The 19858-nt window shown below is 45.8% G+C and overlaps 1 protein-coding gene across 4 annotated transcripts in view; it reads left to right on the top strand.

The window, feature by feature from the left end:
• Positions 1–19858, top strand: part of GALNT14 (polypeptide N-acetylgalactosaminyltransferase 14) — a 366725-nt gene that overhangs the window by 140432 nt on the left and 206435 nt on the right. For all 4 annotated transcript variants that reach the window (XM_083175507.1, XM_083175508.1, XM_083175509.1 and 1 more), the window contains exon 2: positions 6942–7111. In XM_083175507.1, coding sequence (XP_083031633.1) covers positions 6942–7111 — 170 coding nt within the window. The remainder of the gene's footprint in view (positions 1–6941; positions 7112–19858) is intronic.

Genomic DNA, 19858 nt, shown 5'->3' with positions numbered 1-19858 from the left:
ATTATTGCTTTGTAAGGATATAAATATGCATATCCCAAGCATATTTACATTGTACTACTGTATTTGCCTCTACCACCTCTGATGGGAGGCTATTCCACTTATCTACTACCCTTTCTGTGACGTAATTCTTCCTCACATTTCCCCTGTACCTTCCTCCCTCTAGTTTCAGTGCATGTCCTTGTGTTCTGTTGCTCCTCTTCCTGTGAAGAATGTCTCCCACCTGTACCTTGTTATAACCCTTGATATATTTGAAAGTTTCTATCATGTCCCCCCTTTCCCTTCTCTGCTCTAAAGTATACATATTAAGATCTTTTAGTCTTTCCTGGTACGTTTTGTGATGTAGGCCATGCACCATTTTAGTTGCCCTTCTTTGTACAGTCTCTAATGTATTTATATCCTTCTGGAGATATGGCCTCCAGAACTGAACACAATACTCTATGGGGGAGATTCTCTAAAAATCACGGCTCAGCTCCGCCCCCCTTCGCCGCCCATCGCATACATAATTATCGCATATGTTCTAACATATGCGATAATCATGGCAAAGGACAGCTCTTGCGTTAAGAGCTGTCCTTTGCGGTGAGTCGCCGGGTCCCAGCAGGTCCCGATGGCTCCCCCCTCCCTCCCTTACCTGGCGCTGCTGCTGCTGCTGCGGGGGGAGCTGGCTCTCCTCCTCCCTGCACCCGGAAGAGGATTTTAGTGCAGGGAGGAGGAGGTCACAGGTCCAGGCAGCACAGCTCTGTGCTGCCCGGACACAGGTGAGAGCGAGGGGCGATGCGGGGCAGCGGTAGGTCAGTGCGGGGCAGCGGTGGGTTTGCGTCAGAAGCCCATAGGCTTCTATGGGGCATCGCCAGATTTTTCTGGTGATGCCCCCCGCCGCGGTAACCCGGCTGGGGATGCTTAGAGCATCCCAAAATGCGGTAAAAATACCGATAACGGTGTTTTTACCGCATTTTTTGATTAGAGAATCTCCCTCTATGTGAGGTCGTACCAATGACCTATACAGTGGCATTATTACTTCTTTCTTTCTACTGCTAATACCTCTCCCTATGCAACCAAGCATCTGACTTGCCTTATTCATTGCTTTGTTACATTGCCTACCTGCTTTTAAGTCCCCTGAAATAGTGACACCTAGATCCCTCTCTTCCTCAGTAGTTTCCATTATAGTGCCATTTATACTATATTTAGTCTTTGGATTTCTGAGACCCAAGTGCATGATTTTGCATTTTTTGGCATTAAACTGTAGTTGCCATGCTCTTGACCATTTCTCTAATCTACCTAGATCCTCAATCATTTGTTTTACCCCTCCTGGTGTGTCTACCCTGTTGCATACCTTTGTGTCATCTGCAAAAAGGAACATTTTACCCTCAATTCCATTTGCAATATCACCAATAAAGATATTAAAAAGCACCGGTCCAAGTACAGATCCCTGGGGTACTCCACTTGTAACCTTTTTCTCCTTTGACTGTACTCTGTTTACTACAACTCTCTGTTTTCTGTCCTGCAACCACGCTCTTATCCATTCAACTATCTTAGAATCCAATCCCAAGCTTTCAAGTTTATTTAACAGTCTGCGATGTGGGACAGTGTCAAAAGCTTTACTAAAGTCTAGATAAGCTACATCTACAGCCCCACCTTGATCTATTACTTTAGTCACCCAGTCAAAAAAGTCAATAAGATTTGTTTGACATGATCTTCCCCCAGTAAACCCATGCTGTTTTGGATCCTGTAAATTGCTGGTTTTGAGATATTCTACATCTCTTTGTTTTAAGAGTGTTTCCATCAATTTCCCTACTACTGATGTAAGGCTCACTGGTCGATAGTTGCTTACCTCTTCCTTGCTTCCACTTTTGTGCAGTGGGACTACATTTGCTGTTTTCCAGTCCTCTGGGATTACTCCAGTAGCTAGTGACTGATTGAATAATTCTGTTATTGGTTTTACCAGCTCCCTTTTAAGCTCTTTTAGTATCCTTGGATGTATCCCATCTGGCCCCATTGATTTATCCACTTTCAGTTTTGAGAGTTCTGTGAGGACTTTCTCCTCTGTAAATGTAGAAGAAAAAAAGGTATGGCTAATGGGTGCGCTATAAAACCAAAGTGCAGCTATACACTAACTCAATGAGTAGAAAACACATTAGACTACTCAAAAGGTACAATGTTTGTGAGAAAGAATGAGTAAGTGCAATAGCGCTCAGAGGTAACCAGGTATAGAAATATAACAAAGTATAGTCGGTGTAATACCATACATAAACCTATACATTACACATCTGAATTCAACAGGCAGGTAAGTCATAGGATGGATAGATCAACTTCCACGGTTTCTCCCCTTATTCAGCCATGATCCTGCAAACAAGTAGCCCAGGAAGATGCAGCAACTTTCAGTGTTTAGTAGTGAAGGCGCGGCTCTGTGTGTGCACAGGGGGAGGGCCCGGCTCGGGAAGGAGATGATGATGTGCAGCTTTCTCAGCCCTCCAGCACAAGTAAATGTACTTGTCTCTCCCTCAGTTTTCTGACTATACTTGCAACTTAACTGTGGCCCCTTCCCCTCTCGTTCGTTCAGCAGTGAATACTGAGCAGAAATAATTATTAATATTATCTGCTATTACTGTACATTGTCCCCCTCAAGAAAACTTCCACTCTGTCTAATTATTCCACTTTTTGTTTTTCTCCTTTCACTTATATACCTAAAAAAAGTTTTCCCCCCTATACCCACTGATTGGGCCATTTTCTCTTCAGCCTGTGCTTTTTTCCCATCTGATTACCTTCTTTGCCTCCTCCCAGTAACCTTTGCAGAAAGCAGCCCATAAGCTACAACAGCTAATGCATACTGTACCTCCCAATATTCAGAAACAGAGGCGGGACAGCTTGCGCACCTTTGCCACATGCCAATTTTGTTTGCTACTGAAAAGGGGGCGTGGCCTATACCCGTGACACTGTCGTGAGGCCACGCCACACTTTTGCCGCTGTGGGGGCATGCCCAGCCCCTCCGGCTGCAAGAATAGATGCTGTGTGCATGTGCACAGGGTCTTTATAAAGACGACAGGGGGGATTCTCAAATGCCCAACCCCCTGCTGCGGGACACTGCTGGCTGCGGGAGGAATGCGGGAACATCCCAAAAAAAACGGGATGTTCCCGCGATATGCGGGACGGTTGGGAGGTATGCTAATGCCATCAGAAATTGTGGGGCCCATGATTAAATAGGCAGTGCCCCCTGTGATGGCTCCTGATTGGCTGACACCGTGATGCTCCATTATACTGTACATATGCCATACAAACCGTGATGCCTATTATACATATGTCACACACCGTGATGCCCATTATACATATGCCACACACCATGATGCCCATTATACATATGCCACACACCGTGATGCCCATTATACATATGCCACACACCGTGATGCCCATTATACATATGCCACACACCGTGATGCCTATTATACATATGCCACACACCATGATGCCCATTATACATATGCCACACACCGTGATGCCCATTATACATATGCCACACACCGTGATGCCCATTATACATATGCCACACACTATGGTGCCCATTATACATATGCCACACATCATGATGCCCATTATACATATGCCACACACCTTGATGCTCCATTATACATATGCCACACCGTGATGCCCATTATACATATACCACACACCGTAATGCTCCATTATACATATGCCACACACCGTGATGCCCATTATACATATGCCACACACCGTGATGCCCATTATACATATGCCACACCGTGATGCCCATTATACATATGCCACACCGTGATGCCCATTATACATATGCCACACCGTGATGCCCATTATACATATGCCACACACCGTGATGCCCATTATACATATGCCACACCGTGATGCCCATTATACATATGCCACACACCGTGGTGCCCATTATACATATGCCACACACCCTGGTGCCCATTATACATATGCCACACTCTGCGGTGCCCATTATAAATATGAAATTCAATGTGGAAAAGCAAGATATAATTTAAGAAGGGTGCATTAATACAGGGTCTCTCAAAAAGGCAGCTACCAGTGCCAATAGAAGCTCTGACTAGTGTGGCGTTCGGAGCCTGCAGAGTTTTCAACAGAGCCCATGTGTGGGAAAGGTGTCTCAGTCCTCGCCCAAAGCTCCTCTGGGAGCCTCTGTCAATCAGGTGCCAGGACTCAGCGGCAGGAGGTGGGTCTGTAGTCCCCAGAACAGGCCCAACTACAGCAGCGGGGGTGGACTATAGAGACCGGGAGCAGCACAGGCCCAACTACAGCAGCGGGGGTGGACTATAGAGAGCGAGAGCAGCACAGGCCTGACTACAGCAGCGGGGGTGGACTATAGAGAGCGAGAGCAGCACAGGCCCAACTACAGCAGCGGGGGTGGACTATAGAGAGCGAGAGCAGCACAGGCCTGACTACAGCAGCGGTGGTGGACTATAGAGAGAAGGAGCAGCACAGGCCCAACTACAGCAGCGGGGGTGGACTATAGAGAGCGAGAGCAGCACAGGCCTGACTACAGCAGCGGTGGTGGACTATAGAGAGCGAGAGCAGCACAGGCCCAACTACAGCAGCGGGGGTGGACTATAGAGAGCGAGAGCAGCATAGGCGCAACTACAGCAGCGGGGGTGGACTATAGAGAGCGAGAGCAGCACAGGCCTGACTACAGCAGCGGTGGTGGACTATAGAGAGAAGGAGCAGCACAGGCCCAACTACAGCAGCGGGGGTGGACTATAGAGAGCGGGAGCAGCACAGGCCCAACTACAGCAGCGGGGGTGGACTATAGAGAGCGAGAGCAGCACAGGCCTGACTACAGCAGCGGGGGTGGACTATAGAGAGCGAGAGCAGCACAGGCCTGACTACAGCAGCGGTGGTGGACTATAGAGAGCGAGAGCAGCACAGGCCCAACTACAGCAGCGGGGGTGGACTATAGAGAGCGGGAGCAGCACAGGCCTGACTACAGCAGCGGTGGTGGACTATAGAGAGCGAGAGCAGCACAGGCCCAACTACAGCAGCGGGGGTGGACTATAGAGAGCGGGAGCAGCACAGGCCTGACTACAGCAGCAGGGGTGGACTATAGAGAGCGGGAGCAGCACAGTCCTGACTACAGCAGTGGTGGTGGACTATAGAGAGCGGGAGCAGCACAGGCCTGACTACAGCAGCGGGGGTGGACTATAGAGACCGGGAGCAGCACAGGCCTGACTACAGCAGCGGGGGTGGACTATAGAGAGCGAGAGCAGCACAGGCGCAACTACAGCAGTGGGGGTAGACTATAGAGAGCGGGAGCTAGCTCTGCTCCCTCCAGCGGACAGGCGACGCCCCCCTCTGTCCCCTTCCAGTTGGCGGAGCAGCATGCTTGCTGGCTTAGCCGCTTCACTTACACACATCCAGGTTTTCCTCTCCGTACACCGGTTGGTCAGACACGTGTCACTCGAGTCACGAGTGACACACGTGTCATAGATTAGCCATCACGGCCCTAAATGCTATCTGGAGATTTCCAATATCTTCTGTGTTCCCCCGTAATATTTGTATTAATATTGCTGGTCTCCTCAAATAAAAGGGTCTTTTGTGGATATCAACCAGTTATTAATTGATAAATAGGGTTCTCTGGGGCTGATTCTAGTCCCTTCGGAACGAGGTGAATATTCGCTTACGTAGTCAACCAGCATCAGCCTCTCTATGTCTGACAGACTGTTAGGGACACGGGAGATCTCGCCAACCCTAACTCCGTTGTTACCTAGTGGAGTTGGCGGATGCGTGCTAAGCTAACCTTCACCAATAATAGCCGCGTTCGTGGGAGCCCGTTAGTCAGGCTCCCACCCCGATGCCACCTGGTCTTACTAGTGACAACGCAGCCGCCAAGGCCAGAGGTAAACAAGGGGAAAGCTAACTGAACCACAAAAGGCGAGAACTACCCTGCCCTACGGAGGAGGGTGTCAGTGGATAACACTCTAAGCAGGAACCCCCTAGGCAAATGCTTTTGCCAGCGGGTGTAACAATACACAATTGCTGATACAATAAATAATACTGACAGGTGTAACAATACACAAGCTGGACCCAATAGGAAATGCTGACAGGTGTAACAATACACAGAACGCTGACACAATAATGAAAATGCTGACGGGTGTAACAATACACAAAATGCTGAAGCAATAATGAAATGCTGATGGGTGTAACAATACACAGAAGACTGACACAATGCAAAAATGGATAAGCAAGGAAACAGAGAGTGGGACACTCCCAACTTATCTGAACACGGAGGGATCTGCAACCAGGAGATGACAGGAATCCTGGAGGCAGCTAGGACAAGGCCACTGGGGACAGGAACAAACACTGAGCAGGAGCCTGGAACCGGGAACACTCAAGACGCTACATCAAGAACTATAGCCGGCGTCTGAGTGAGCCGGCCAGGTAGTTTAAATAGCGCGCCAATGCGCTGTCCTGACGCTGCGTGCGGCGTCACGTGCACCCCTTCCTCCCTGCGGCCGCCAGGCGTCCCCCGTCGCCTAGGCAACCGCTGTGGCAGGGGAGGAAGGGGTTGCACCCAGGCTGCCTGACGCCCGTCACCGTCCGCCGGAAGTCTCCGGGTGGTGACGCGACGGCGTCGTGGTAACCCGGCAACCGCCGGGAAAAGATTAGTGGAGACTGCCGGGCGAGCGCAAGTGCTGCCCGTGCAGCTCCTAACACAGACGCTGTATATGTTATATAAATTAGCAATGTACAGAAAAAAATTAACTGATGTCACCTTTTTCTTTATAGCTAAGATAAGAGTAACAGCTGCCTTTGGGTACCCCTACTATGGCTATCCCCCAACTGGTATTGCATGGTATACAGTTGTCATTTACTGTTTCTTGTTGTATAAATCTGTGATTTTATCAAACATCATATAAACAAATAATGCTCATGCACGTCATGTCTTTCCTTCCTCTTTGCAGGACTCGGATGTGGATTGGGATGATCTATGGGACCAATTTGATGAACGCAGGTACCTTAATGCCCACAGATGGAAACCCGGAGAAGACCCCTACAGACTGTATGCTTTTAATCAGAGGGAAAGTGAGCGGATCCCCAGCAATCGCGCCATTAAAGACACCAGGCATTACAGGTCAGCTCAGTTACCTTATCTGGTGTTGTATTACTGTATGATTGTTTTAGATTTCGAAATCTATAGTAATAAACATTTGCGGATCCTACCTGTGAGTAAGAGGGGGGCTGCCAATGGCCTCATTGCCAGGTCTGCACCGATCCCCATTGCCAGATCACCGCTGCTCCCTGCCGCCGGGTATTTGCTGGTTTCCACTTGCCTGGCACATAAAAAATGCAGTTGTCAGGTGCCGGGCCCGGTGCATGAGCAGTACCAGTGGCGGTACTGCTCATGCGCAAAGGTCTGGCTACTATGGGCTGCATCGGCTGCAGCCCATAGAAGTTGTCTAGGGCTGCATGTTTTGGCAGGGAGTGGCTTCCTACAGGAAGCAGCTCTTTGCCTACCATAGCCTAGACTGGCAGTCCCAATGGGACTGCCTGTTATGCAGGTGATTATGCTTTATGAATTCAGATATTTTTGCCCTACTTATGACTTGAACTAATACATCTTGTAGCTTTAGTTAATGCAACAATCCCATAATACAATGAGGTGGTGTTTTAAAAACAGAATTCACTATATCATGGTGTAAGAAAACTCTTAGTAATTACTATTTCCATTGGTTTGTTTAATTGGTTTGTTTCTTCGGGCTGGTATTGGTGATTGATAATTCTGTAGTTTCCAAAATGTCATGTGGCTACTATGCCAACCACAGTTACATGGCACATAATGTCTCCAGCTTTCTCTGTGTACTGTAAAATCCTACTCCTCTTCCTTCTCTTCCTCCCCCCTCTGCTATCACAAGACATGCTGAGAGATCTGAGTCTCTGTGCATGTGAGTAGCAGTCATACAGGCCTCACTTCCAGAGAGATTTTGAAAATGAGATAATGATTTATAGAAGAACAGTTAGAAAAAAACAAGAGAAAACAAAATGAGGTTGCTATTTTAAGGAAAAAAGACTTATACAGTATCTGAAATTGCTATTTCTAATAATTAATTTCCCTCCAATTATTTTGTCTACATATTTTATATTACTGTTTTTAAAATATAAAGAGTGTTTAAAATATTAGCATAATTATACAGTTATTTTATTACCAGATTCGGTCTATTTAAGAAGGTGATACCAGAACAACATGGTGGCATATTCTTGGGTCAAAACCTGTAGAAATATTGACCCAGAAATACTGACACCCAACAAGCCCTTCTGCTCTGTCGTTCTCCTGTTCCCAACTATGTGCCTGATTCATTAAAGAGAAGCATTCTATTGGTGTGCCCTGGGTATGTAAATAATTACCTAGCTTTTCTGAGCCAAGCAGATGTACAGTGCGGACCTAATTCAATTGCATCTAATGATGGCTGTCAACCATCAATGATTCAAAATCATCGATGGTCTACGACCAATGTTGAAGGGATGTATCCAGAAATATTTAGAACTTCATAGTTTACTTAGCATTAACCAGCATTGGTTCGTGAAAAATCGATCATGCCAAACAAACTTAATAGGCTTCTATGAGGATGTCAGCAAAAACCTTGATAATGGAAAAGCTGTAGATGTGGTCTTCCTAGATTTTGCTAAAGCTTTCGATACCGTGCTGCACAAGTGGTTGATAAATAAAATGGAGGACCTGGGATTAGGGGTAAGAATTTGTAGATGGGTAGGGAGCTGGCTGTGTAATAGAGAGCAGAGAGTGGTTGTGGACAGTGCAGTATCAAATATGACACCAGTACTAAGTGGAGTGCCTCAGGGGTCAGTACTAGGGCCCACTTTATTTAACATATTTATTGACGATATTGGGATGGGATTACTCAGCAACGTTTCCATCTTTGCTGATGACACAAAACTGAGTAGAGTAATTAGATCAACCGAGGATGTCTCCGCGCTTCAGAACGATCTTAACAAACTAGATGAGTGGGCAAAAAAGTGGAAGATGAGGTTCAATGTGGATAAATGCAATGTTATGCACCTTAGGACAAAACCAGTGTGCCAGTTATAACCTAAGTGGGGATGAATTGGGTAAATCAGTACTCGAAAAGGATCTAGGAGTCCAAATAGATTACAAACTGGGGTGTAGTGCTCAATGTAATATAGCAACAAGAAAGGCCAACAGAATTCTAGCATGTATTAAATGGGGCATGGAAACTAGGGACTCAAAAGTAATTATGCCACTGTGCAAAGCATTGGTTAGACCGCACCTCGAATACGCAGTGCAGTTCTGGGCCCCACACTATAAAAAGGACATCATAGAATTGGAAAAAACACAAAGAAGAGCAACAAAGCTAATTAAGGGAATGGAGAATTTAAGCTACGATGAGAGATTAAGCAAATTGGGACTGTTTACACTAGAGAAGAGACATTTAAGGGGGGACATGCTCAACATGTACAAATATATCAGGGGCCATTATAAGGAACCGTCAAGCGCCCTTTTTACTGCAAGGAAGGACTCTAGGACACATGGGCACAAGTTTAGATTAGAAGAAAGAAGATTTTGTTCCCTTAGAAGGAAAAACTTCTTTATAGTCAGGGCAGCCAAACTATGGAACTCTCTTTCTAGGTGAGTTGGTTTCGGCTGACACAATAAATACAATTAAAATAAGGTTGGACAAACATTTATTGGTAAAAAACATCCAGGGGTACAAATAAGTAACATAATCTGTCTTTGAAAAAAAATACCTGAATACACTACATATAACAAGGGATAACCTATTAAAACCTAGGTTGAACTTGATGGATGCAAGTCTTTTTTCAGCCTTATCTACTATGTAACTATGAATACTTTTGCCATGGAATGGGGGAGAACTAGATGGTTTCCAACCATTGATGATGCACAAGCATTGAATATTTTTCGTTCGCTCTGCCCTCTGACACTCTCGTTGACCCACAGCCAATTGAATTATAAAGCTGGGGTGACCATCAGTGGGGGAGAAACCATCTATGGTTTCCTTACAGACGATTTCACACGATCATGGTTACCTATCAATGGTACCATTGATGGTCACCGTCGATCCTCCAATGGCCATCACTAATTGCATCCCCTGAACCCAAAACATGTTTATCTACTCCTCCAGAAGATTTGGGAAATTCACACTTTTTTGGGTAGTCCCTTGGCCTGCTTGATTATTTGCATCCCATTCACTTCCTAGTGAAGTGCGCAGATTGTGGAGATAATATCGGGAATCATGAGTTTGTAGATAAGGGTTGGGCCAATATAATGGCATTTGTATTATTTTAACCCTGCCCCCCTCCCTCATGGATCAGCGATTTGCTGCATGTTGTCTTGACAGGGCCTAAAGACATGAAGAGCGGTCATCTGCATCTGTATGACCTAGCAGGAGGCAGGAGGGACCAGGGCTGTCCAATCACATCGAAGGATGTACAATGCAGAATATTAGCATACAGTCACATTAGCTTTCCATTCACTGCAAATGCCCGTATTTGAATTGGCATTACATGCGACTTCCATTTACCATTTCTTGGTGTTTACTTAGAAGCGCTTTCAGTTGTGCGGAAATATTTTTATTTTATTTTCATTGGTCGAAATAAACGACCTGAATTAAGCTTAATCTAATTTCACACACCGTCAAATAAAACTGCACGGCGATGCGAAATTCCCCTTTAACAATTTTTTGCGTATTTAAAAAAAATGAATAATAAAAAAAATCTATTTTTACTAAATCATGACCTGGCTGGTAACGCATATGATATACATTTTAATACAGTAATAATTGTGTTCCTTTTATTGCCGCCACTGTAACGAAACATGACAGGGGCCAATTTATCCATGCAGAATTCTGCTGCATATTTCATTCCGTGCACCTGCGTCCTGGCACCCACATGTGTTATACTGGGCAGCTTCGAAGATATTACCAATGGTGATTCATTCGCTGGCATCCTGGCAGCTGATATAATCCCTGGAATAAATCAGCGAGCTCTGCGCTCGGTTTGGGAGAGTCCCCGGTGTATAATCTGTTTAATTATTCTCCATGAAGATTTTTCTTTTAAATTACTTGTATCATGTAGAACATGCGGTGATATTTGGGCGGATGGGTGAAAGGGGTCTTTTTTTTTTAATGAGATTGTGAATATATTGTATATTGCATGGTTATATACTAGGGCTGGATTTATCCACGAGACTGTCAGAATATTACTGGATTCTACGGAATGTTAATTTGCTGTTTAAAGTACAGTATACACGTAGTTTATGTAGAGTGAAGGTAAAAGATTTGTGAGCTGAACTCATAACTTTATCTGCTTAATCAGAGTTTATTTGGGGCTCGGAGCATAAACCTGTCATTATTTTAATGTTCCATGATATTTATAGATAACATGTTGCTTGCAGAGTTGATATGGGACTCCTTTTAAATAGGAGAGACTGGCGACTGAATGGACAATAAACTGGGGCACCCATCCACTTGGGTGTAACCCCAAATAGCCGCCACCATTCACGTGTCAACTGATGAGTGATGCATTTAGGCAGTCACTACAGGCTGCCTACGTACACTTACTGCAGGCTGCCTAGGTGCACTTACTGCAGGCTGCCTAGGTGCACTTACTACAGGCTGCCTAGGTGCACTTACTACAGGCTGCCTAGGTGCACTTACTACAGGCTGCCTATCATGTGGACTTACTACAGGCACCTAGGTGCACTCACTACTGTGATGAATCATGGGCTACGTAAATAAACGTTACTGGTGACATACTACCATGGATGTATAAATATCTGACACAGTTTCTGTTTCCGAAAATAAAGCCGCTACTTTAAATAAACGGTAGCTGATCTCTCCCCCCCTCCCCCCCAGGTTTTAATGTACCCAATCTGTCTCTCTAGAACACAATAATCTTGCCATCACCATGTAAAATGGAGGCAACATTTCCTAATGATCCATGTACAAGTGTAGGGTGATAGAAGGCAGGCGTTCCCCCATTCAGTGCTCCGTCACGTGCCGGCTGCTGTGGGGAATTATGTCTGTAATTGCTGGGATTTGTTCTGTGCTGTGTGATTATTGTTTAGTAATAATTCTCCCGCGTCGGCCTGACAATTTGTCATTTAATCTACTTTGGTGAAGGACGATGAAAGGTCACTTATTAGAGTGCTGAAACGCTCCACCACTTATTTGCCCACTCTTCTGTACATGTGCCCTTCATATCGGCAGCCTGCTGATCTGTAAGGTGCAAATGGTAAGGAATGTGTTGGCGAATTGGCGCATTTCTATGCCTTGTCCTAGTTACATGCAAACATGAGATTCCTTCACCTCTTCTCCCCTGCGAGCTTTAATATTGTCAATATTGCTTCTTTGTCTTATGCAAAAGTCTATCCTGGGCGAAATGGAGGCGGGCACTGAAGTCATGTGACGTCAGCTGCCCGCCCCAAGCAGGCAGGAGTATGGCCATCGTTTTTATAGGGACGCCCATAAAATGCTGGTTGTTCCCCTGCTGTGGCCTCCTGCCCGCCCCCGGTCTTCCCTTCCCAGCGTGTGAAACTTGACAAGGCTGTTTGCCTCCGGTATTTGCATACCCTCCAACATGGCCCATTCCATTAGGTACAAAATGCTCTGTTCCTGGACTTCCCTGCCAGTGACAGTTACAGGTGGGACTGCACCACTGTCCAATATTCAAAAAGGGGAGCCACACCTACTGCCATCTCAAACATCACTGTCCTGGACTCAGTGGCAGTTGATGTGACCCCCCCTCCTTGGAGTCCCACCTCTGTAACTGTCACTGACAGGGAAGTCCAGGAACAGAGCATTTTGTACCTAACGGAATGGGTCATGTTGGAGGGTATGCTTTTGTACATGCTCAAACCCCCAAACATCAGGGACAGGATCGAATTGAAACCCAAATTAACGTCTCTGAATCGGACACTTAATACTATACTGGTATATAATTCAAACTTGTCTTCTTTCCTAGACTGGCCGGGAGGCGCTCCCGCCTTCCTGAATTTGGCTGGCACCCAGCCACCTTCATACCGAGTAAAGTGGGTGCACAGGGTATCCGATGACCCGATTTGTGCTGAATAGCATCATAGTAACCATGCCCCCGCTCTACAATGCTGGTTATATCAGCACTCTTTAGCTGGGCGTGGCTATCATGAACCGTTAGTAAAGCCACACCCACCTGTCAGCTTCCTACAATGCATCATGACCCTCCCCTGCCCACTAGACCAGCCCCCCCCCCCCTCCCCCATGCCTTCAGTTGCTGTACTGACCTGGCAGCAATCCTTAAGGTGCCCATACACCAGTAAGATTTATCTTCAGATCTTGCTGGTTGGAACAAAAACGTGGTTATGGATGAGTGACAGTTTGTCAGTTTTCCAGCATTTCCAAGCAAATGGTCAACTGTCATTTGCTCTCATCCATAACAAGGTTTTTGTTCCAACCAGACAGATCTGCAGATAAATCTGCGTGTGTATGGCCACCTTTACTGTCCACGCTGAAGTCCTGGGGCATCTAAACGTACATTCGAAAGTTTTACAAAGATAACGACTGTTAAAGGCAAAGTGAAAGGTTCTTATTCTGTGTATCCATCAAGCAGAGCTGTGTGACTCATAACAACTTATTCCGGTTGTTGATCTCACTGAAGTTGCTGTTAAAGAGGATTTTTTTTCTTTGTTCTCTTTATCTTTCTTATATCTAGAAAACTTTCGCTTACTGCGCTGCGTTTATATGTTATTACCATCTCGTTCATCTTGTCTCGTAAAGAGCAGCTTATTGAATTTTTCTGCCGGTGTCCTGAGATTGCTTCATCTCTTGTCAGATACTCAAACTATTTTTCCCATCAGATATTTACTTTTGTTATTGTTGTGGTAATGTTTTTTTTTTTTTGTCTTTTTGATGCATTTCTGTTATCTGCTCCCTGATCTATTTCTCCCGTGTTATTATATTTTTGATACTGTAGAGAAACAGTTCACGGGAGAGAGAGAGAGATTTTGCATTTTTTTCATTAAACCTGTTTTTCTTGCTCGATCTGTCTTTCATCGAGTAATCTGTTTCTCCTGTAGGTGTAATGTGTGCTAAGGTACGGGAACCAATCAGCAATGACCTCATCTCTGTTTGGAGAAAGTTTGCAGAACAATTGGTTCCCCAAAGAGAGTCTGGCCAATCGCAGTGCGGGAAAGGTATCAGCAGAGATTAATATAATTCTCTAGACTTATGTGTACAGCAGGCATTCCCAACCACGGTCCTCAAGGCACACCAACAGTGGAGGTTTTGTAGATATCCAGGCTTGAGGGGGGGGGGGGGGTGTCAGTGTCAGGTCAAATGAGCTCAACCACCTCTCCATTGTGGCCTGTAGACTATACTAGGCAAAAATTTCTGGGATGTCTAATGCCATTACTTTCACACATCACATGACAGGCTCCTATCAGATCAATGATATAGCTGGGTCAGAGGCTCTAAAACTGTGCTGCGGTGGCCCCCTGGGGCTCTTACATGGGTGCCTTAGGTTAGTGGTTCAGAACCTGTACTTACTGTACTTGGCCCTTGTAGCTACTGCTTAAGCTGCTGTATGCTTGTCTAGTACTGAATATAGCTGAATGATGCTTAGAAGGAACTGTATGAGGAGCCTGCGTGCTCTGTCCGAGCAGAACCCCCCCTTCCTTCTTTGTGTTGGCACAGTCGCATGGTATTCTCTGGCACTGAGATTACCACTTGTGTGCATATGTGAGAATGGTGTCACCGCCATTTTCCTGGAGACTTCTTCTGAGGCAGTCAGCACAAAGGCACCTGAGTCCCAGTGGAGCCCCCACCGCACACATTGCACCCATTTTTTTAATACTCACCCCTCTGGAGTCCGGCGATGAAGCCAGCAGCACTGACGAAATCACCAGGAAAATGGCAGCTGCACTATTTTTTCAGAGCTACGGTCTGGGCACCTGCCGGCAGAAAGGAAGGGGCCTGAACGGAGGCCGCTGCACACAGGCCTCCTTCTCTGGGGGTGTGGTGCGTCCTCTGTATTGTGACAAATCAGTTTATATTTCTAAGTTATTATTTCAATGACAAAAACTACATTCATCTAAAATCTCACGTCGTGTGGAAACGTTACATATTATATCTGGATGGAGGTTTCTGAGCTTGGAGGCTGTGAATTAATTTGCATAGCAAACTACGGATCAGATACGTCCTGGAGATAGAGAAGCGTTTTGATCATCTCTGTTCCTTTAAGCCCTTTTTTTTTGTCAAACATTGGGGAAAGTTAAAAGAATTGTGAAAACTGTGAAATTCCGGCTCAAACGCAGGACTCCGTGCGCACCAGAACGAGAGATTTCATGACTAATCCGACAAAAAATAAATCAACCCGATGGCGTGAATTAATTAGCTCAACAAAATGCGGAAAGTTTTCTAATCTCTATTTGTCTTACATTTGTCTTCATGGCAGAAAATGTTTTAACCCTTCTAACAAACGGCGCAGCCAGCAAGTGTAGACCAATCAGCTTCTAGATTACATTTATCAAGTACACTGTATAAAGTGACAGGTACTGTACTGTAGAAGCTAATTGGTCGCTTCAAGCAACTTCTCCACTGATACTACTCCCCATTATCCTGTTTATACCATAGAATACCAACAGTATTATTAATAATATTATTATCATTATTATCATTTGGTTATATAGGCCCTTATTCTGATTGAGTCGGATGGCTCTGAGTGCAGACAGACAGCCGATGGTTGGTGTTTGCACATGTGCAGAGGCGTATCTGCACATGTGCGAACGCCTCGCACGTACGAACACGGCGTGAGGTCCGTGCAGAAAATGATCATACGGAAACATCATTGCAGGGGGTGGAGTGGGGCGTGAAGGGCTGTTTGGGCTCATTACCATATGGGTACGCTCTGCGTTTCATGGGCGTTCCCATGAAAAGCCTGGGCGTATGTATGGTAATGCGGCCGTGACGCACGTGTGGGGGGAGGACAGCTGACATAGCCGGATGCTAGCTACCCGCCCATATCCCTGCTTTCATACGGAGAAATGTCCGAGTGGTCTAGAGCACTCGGTGCTGCCTGACCACTCGGCCCATCATTCGATGGTCGGCGACCATCGAATGATGGGGGAGGTACCCACAGATGGAGGAGGTGTTTACATGAAACATCCACTCGCATTCCGTTCGGTCAGCGGTTTACCGCATTCGGATGGTGTGAGCGATCCGTACAGTAGGCGGGGCTAAGAACACTTGGTTTCTTTCCGAAATACGCATCCGTCCGATTCAACTAGAATAAGGGCCATAGTGCTAGAATACAATTTTGTATATACACAGTAATAAAACAAGACAGACAAAGGCCATTGCATGTAAATTTGCAAATGTTAGAAAAATAGGTGTTTAATACATAAGGGTACAATAAATTCCATTTACATACCTTCAAACTGACCCAGTTTGGGTGGAACAGTTCTATTTTTCGGACACTGTCCCACCATCCCACCCTCGGGTCAAAATGCACTATGGTGAAATTCGAGGTGGGAGGGCCCTCTTCCACTCGCTGCTCTGCTTGACTAGTGGTGAATAGATGCTATGCTATGCATATGCGTGCAGCATCAATTCCCAGGAGAGTGGTACTGGGGCATGGCCAGAAGCTCGCAGCTTGCTGGGCATGACCTGCGGTGATGGAGAACGTAGTGTGGTTCACTGTTGGGGCATTTCTTGTGAGGCCATGTTACCTGCACGGAAAAGGTTGGGAAGAATTCATATTTAGGATTGAGGGACTGTATTGTGCGGGAGACGGAATTCTTTGGGTGCATCCCAAACTGTACAGTATCTCCAGCAGCAGTAAGTGCCAGCCAGGGCTGGACTGGCCCATAGGGGTACAGGGGAAACATCCGATTGGAACACACTGTATAAGGGCTCACCCACCTACTCTAGGGGTCAAGTTCCACACTGTGTACTTAAATTATACATTACATCGGTGTAAAATGATACTGCCCAGGACTAGGTGTACTTTCTACAGTACATTGTTACTGTACTGTTATTAATCTGTTACTGTTATTAATCTGGTACAAAAGGATGGCCACACCTTTAAGCATTGGCCCCTACCACTGCTGTCCCCCAATGGGCCCTACATGGCTCAGTCCGACACTGGTGCCACCTACATAGAATCCACACTATCATTGCTGTTGCCTGTTTCTTATAAATCATTTGTACAGGTGGTTCATATAATAGAATCCTTCCCATCATCGCCAGGACCTAGATCCCATTCCTGTTCAGAGCTCTGCCCTTGTATATACCACACAAATTGTGGCAATGATGAGACAAGCATTGCTGCAAGGTTTACAATATTTCTGGAGTACTCTCCTTCACTATACAGCATAGTGGTAACAAGGCTAGCAAAGTGTGGATGGAACAGTTCTGAAGTATGATGGTGGTGCTACTTCTTCCTCTCCAAGCTTTTTAAGTATGATGGTGCTGCTTCTTGCTCTCCAGGGTCCTGAAGTATGATGGCACTGCTGCTTCTTGCTCTCCAGGGTCCTGAAGTATGATGGTGCTGCTTCTTGCTCTCCAGGGTCCTGAAGTATGATGGTGCTGCTTCTTGCTCTCCAGGGTCCTGAAGTATGATGGTGCTGCTTCTTGCTCTCCAGGGTCCTGAAGTATGATGGTGCTGCTTCGTGCTCTCCAGGGTCCTGAAAACTGATTGCACTGCTTCTTACTCTCCAGGGTCCTGTAGTATGATGGTATTGCTTCTTACTCTACAGGGTTCTGAAGTATGATGGTGCTGCTTCTTGCTCTCCAGGGTTTAGAAGTATGATGGTGCTGCTTCTTGCTCTCCAGGGTCCTGAAGTCTGATGGTGCTGCTTTTAGCTATCCGGGATCCTGAAGTCTGATGGTGCTGCTTTTTGCTCTCCAGGGTTCTGAAGTATGATGGTGCTGCTTCTTGCTCTCCGGGGCCTGCAAACTGATGGTGCTGCTTCTTACTCTCCAGGGTCCTGAAGTATGATGGTGCTGTTTCTTGCTTCCCCAGGTACTGAAAACTGATGGTGCTGCTTTTTACTCTTCATGGTCCTGATGTACGATGGTGCTGCTTCTTGCTCTCCAGGGTACTGAAAACTGATGGTGCTGCTTCGTACTATCCATGGTCCTGAAGTCTGATGGTGCTGCTTTTTTCTCTCCAGGGTCCTGAAGTCTAAGGTTTTGCTTCTTGATCTCCTGAAATCTGATGAAGCATGTGGCTGTATTTTAGCTGGTTTTAGTCAACCACAGAGCCTGTGTAATTCATGAGTGTCCAAGTTTAAAGGGATAGTATGGAGAGCCTATTCATGCGGTACCTTGGTTTTCTCCAACAGTTTACTTGTGTTAAGTCAGGCTATTTCCCTAATCTTTGTGTATATTAAGTGTTACAGATCTTGAGCTTTCCCTATGCCTTTCTGCTATGCTGTAAAGTGGAGAGTAAAAAATAAAAAATATATATAAAAACAAAAATGTGGCGGAGCCCATGATTAGCATCAGACATTTCTTACGTCGTGCTCTTAGGAGGGGGGGGGGGGTCTCTTAGTTTAGATGAGGTTTGCATGACTCAGGTCCCTATCAGGAGTGCTGGACGACCGACTGATAACAAGAATTGGCGTCTCCTAATGCGCTGTAACACTGGCTCTCAGGCGTTCTTTATGCCTGTAAGGAACAGGTTCTAATTTATTGCTGCTAGTTGAGTTTCAGGAGCAGTTTGTCAATAACAGTCACATAAAATGTTCAATAATGTCGCCGTTCTCTGTGAAACTCCTTCTGTGGTTGCAGTCATTGTAGGTAAACTAAATAAAACATTTTATTCTATGTTCTTTATGCACAATAGAAGGTTTTTTAAGTGGAATTTTTATGTTTTGCACATGACGTAAATCCACAATCCCAATGTCACAACAAAACCATTCATTCGCGATGCTTGTAAATACGGCGTCGCTGTCTAGGAAAACAAGCTCAGAAATGCATTTGCTTTATACTGTATGTGGACAAGGTCTCGTCTCAGCACAGATTGTGGTGAGCAATCCTGTCCTTGCGGCCGACGCGTTTTCCTAAATTCGCTAAATTGGGAAATTCCTAAATTGGGAAATTCGCTCTTTCGCAAATGATCAGCTTGCTTGTTGGTAAAGATGAGTGAACTATAGGGGTTTGATAGATTTATTTATCTCCATCGCTGGACCCCTAAATGATGCTATGCTAGATGAATGATAAAAAAAACCATGTGGACCCTAAATAATGGAGGGCTCTAATATCAGGGTGGTAGTGGATGAGTGGAATAGCCTCTATCAGAGGTGGTAAAGGAAAAGACAGAAGAGCAGTTTGAACATGCATGGGATCGACATAAGGTTATCCTTACACAGAACCAGGGCTGCCAACAGGGGGGGTTCTAGGGGTACTGGAATGCCGGACCCTTCCAGTCCCAGGGGCCCATATGGCAGCATTGCGGTTAGTACCGCGCTGCCAGAGACACGGACTGTGGAAAGCAGCACTAGCAAATTATGAATGTAGCAGCAGCACTAGTTGCCAGCCAATAGGAGCTCCCTGATTGGCAGCCAATCATGAGCCTGGGCTTTCATTGGGCAAACAATCAGGAGCCTTATTCATAATGCTGGTGGCTCTGTCAGCGTCTCTGGCAGGAAGGAGGAGGAGCCGATAGTGACCACCGGCTCTGCTATGGGGGCCCTGCCCATTTGGTCAGTCCCGGATCCCACGATTTGTGATGGCAGCCCTGCACAGAACAAAGGATCAAATAGGGTTGACATTATCCACAGTAGAAATAAATGGTCAGACTAGATGGGCCAAGTGGTTCTTATGTGCCATCACATTCTATGTTTCTATAT

Source organism: Crinia signifera, chromosome 3, assembly GCF_055691185.1.
Source record: "Crinia signifera chromosome 3, ASM5569118v1, whole genome shotgun sequence".
Taxonomy (NCBI): domain Eukaryota; kingdom Metazoa; phylum Chordata; class Amphibia; order Anura; family Myobatrachidae; genus Crinia; species Crinia signifera.
This window is presented reverse-complemented; position numbering and strand designations above follow the sequence as displayed.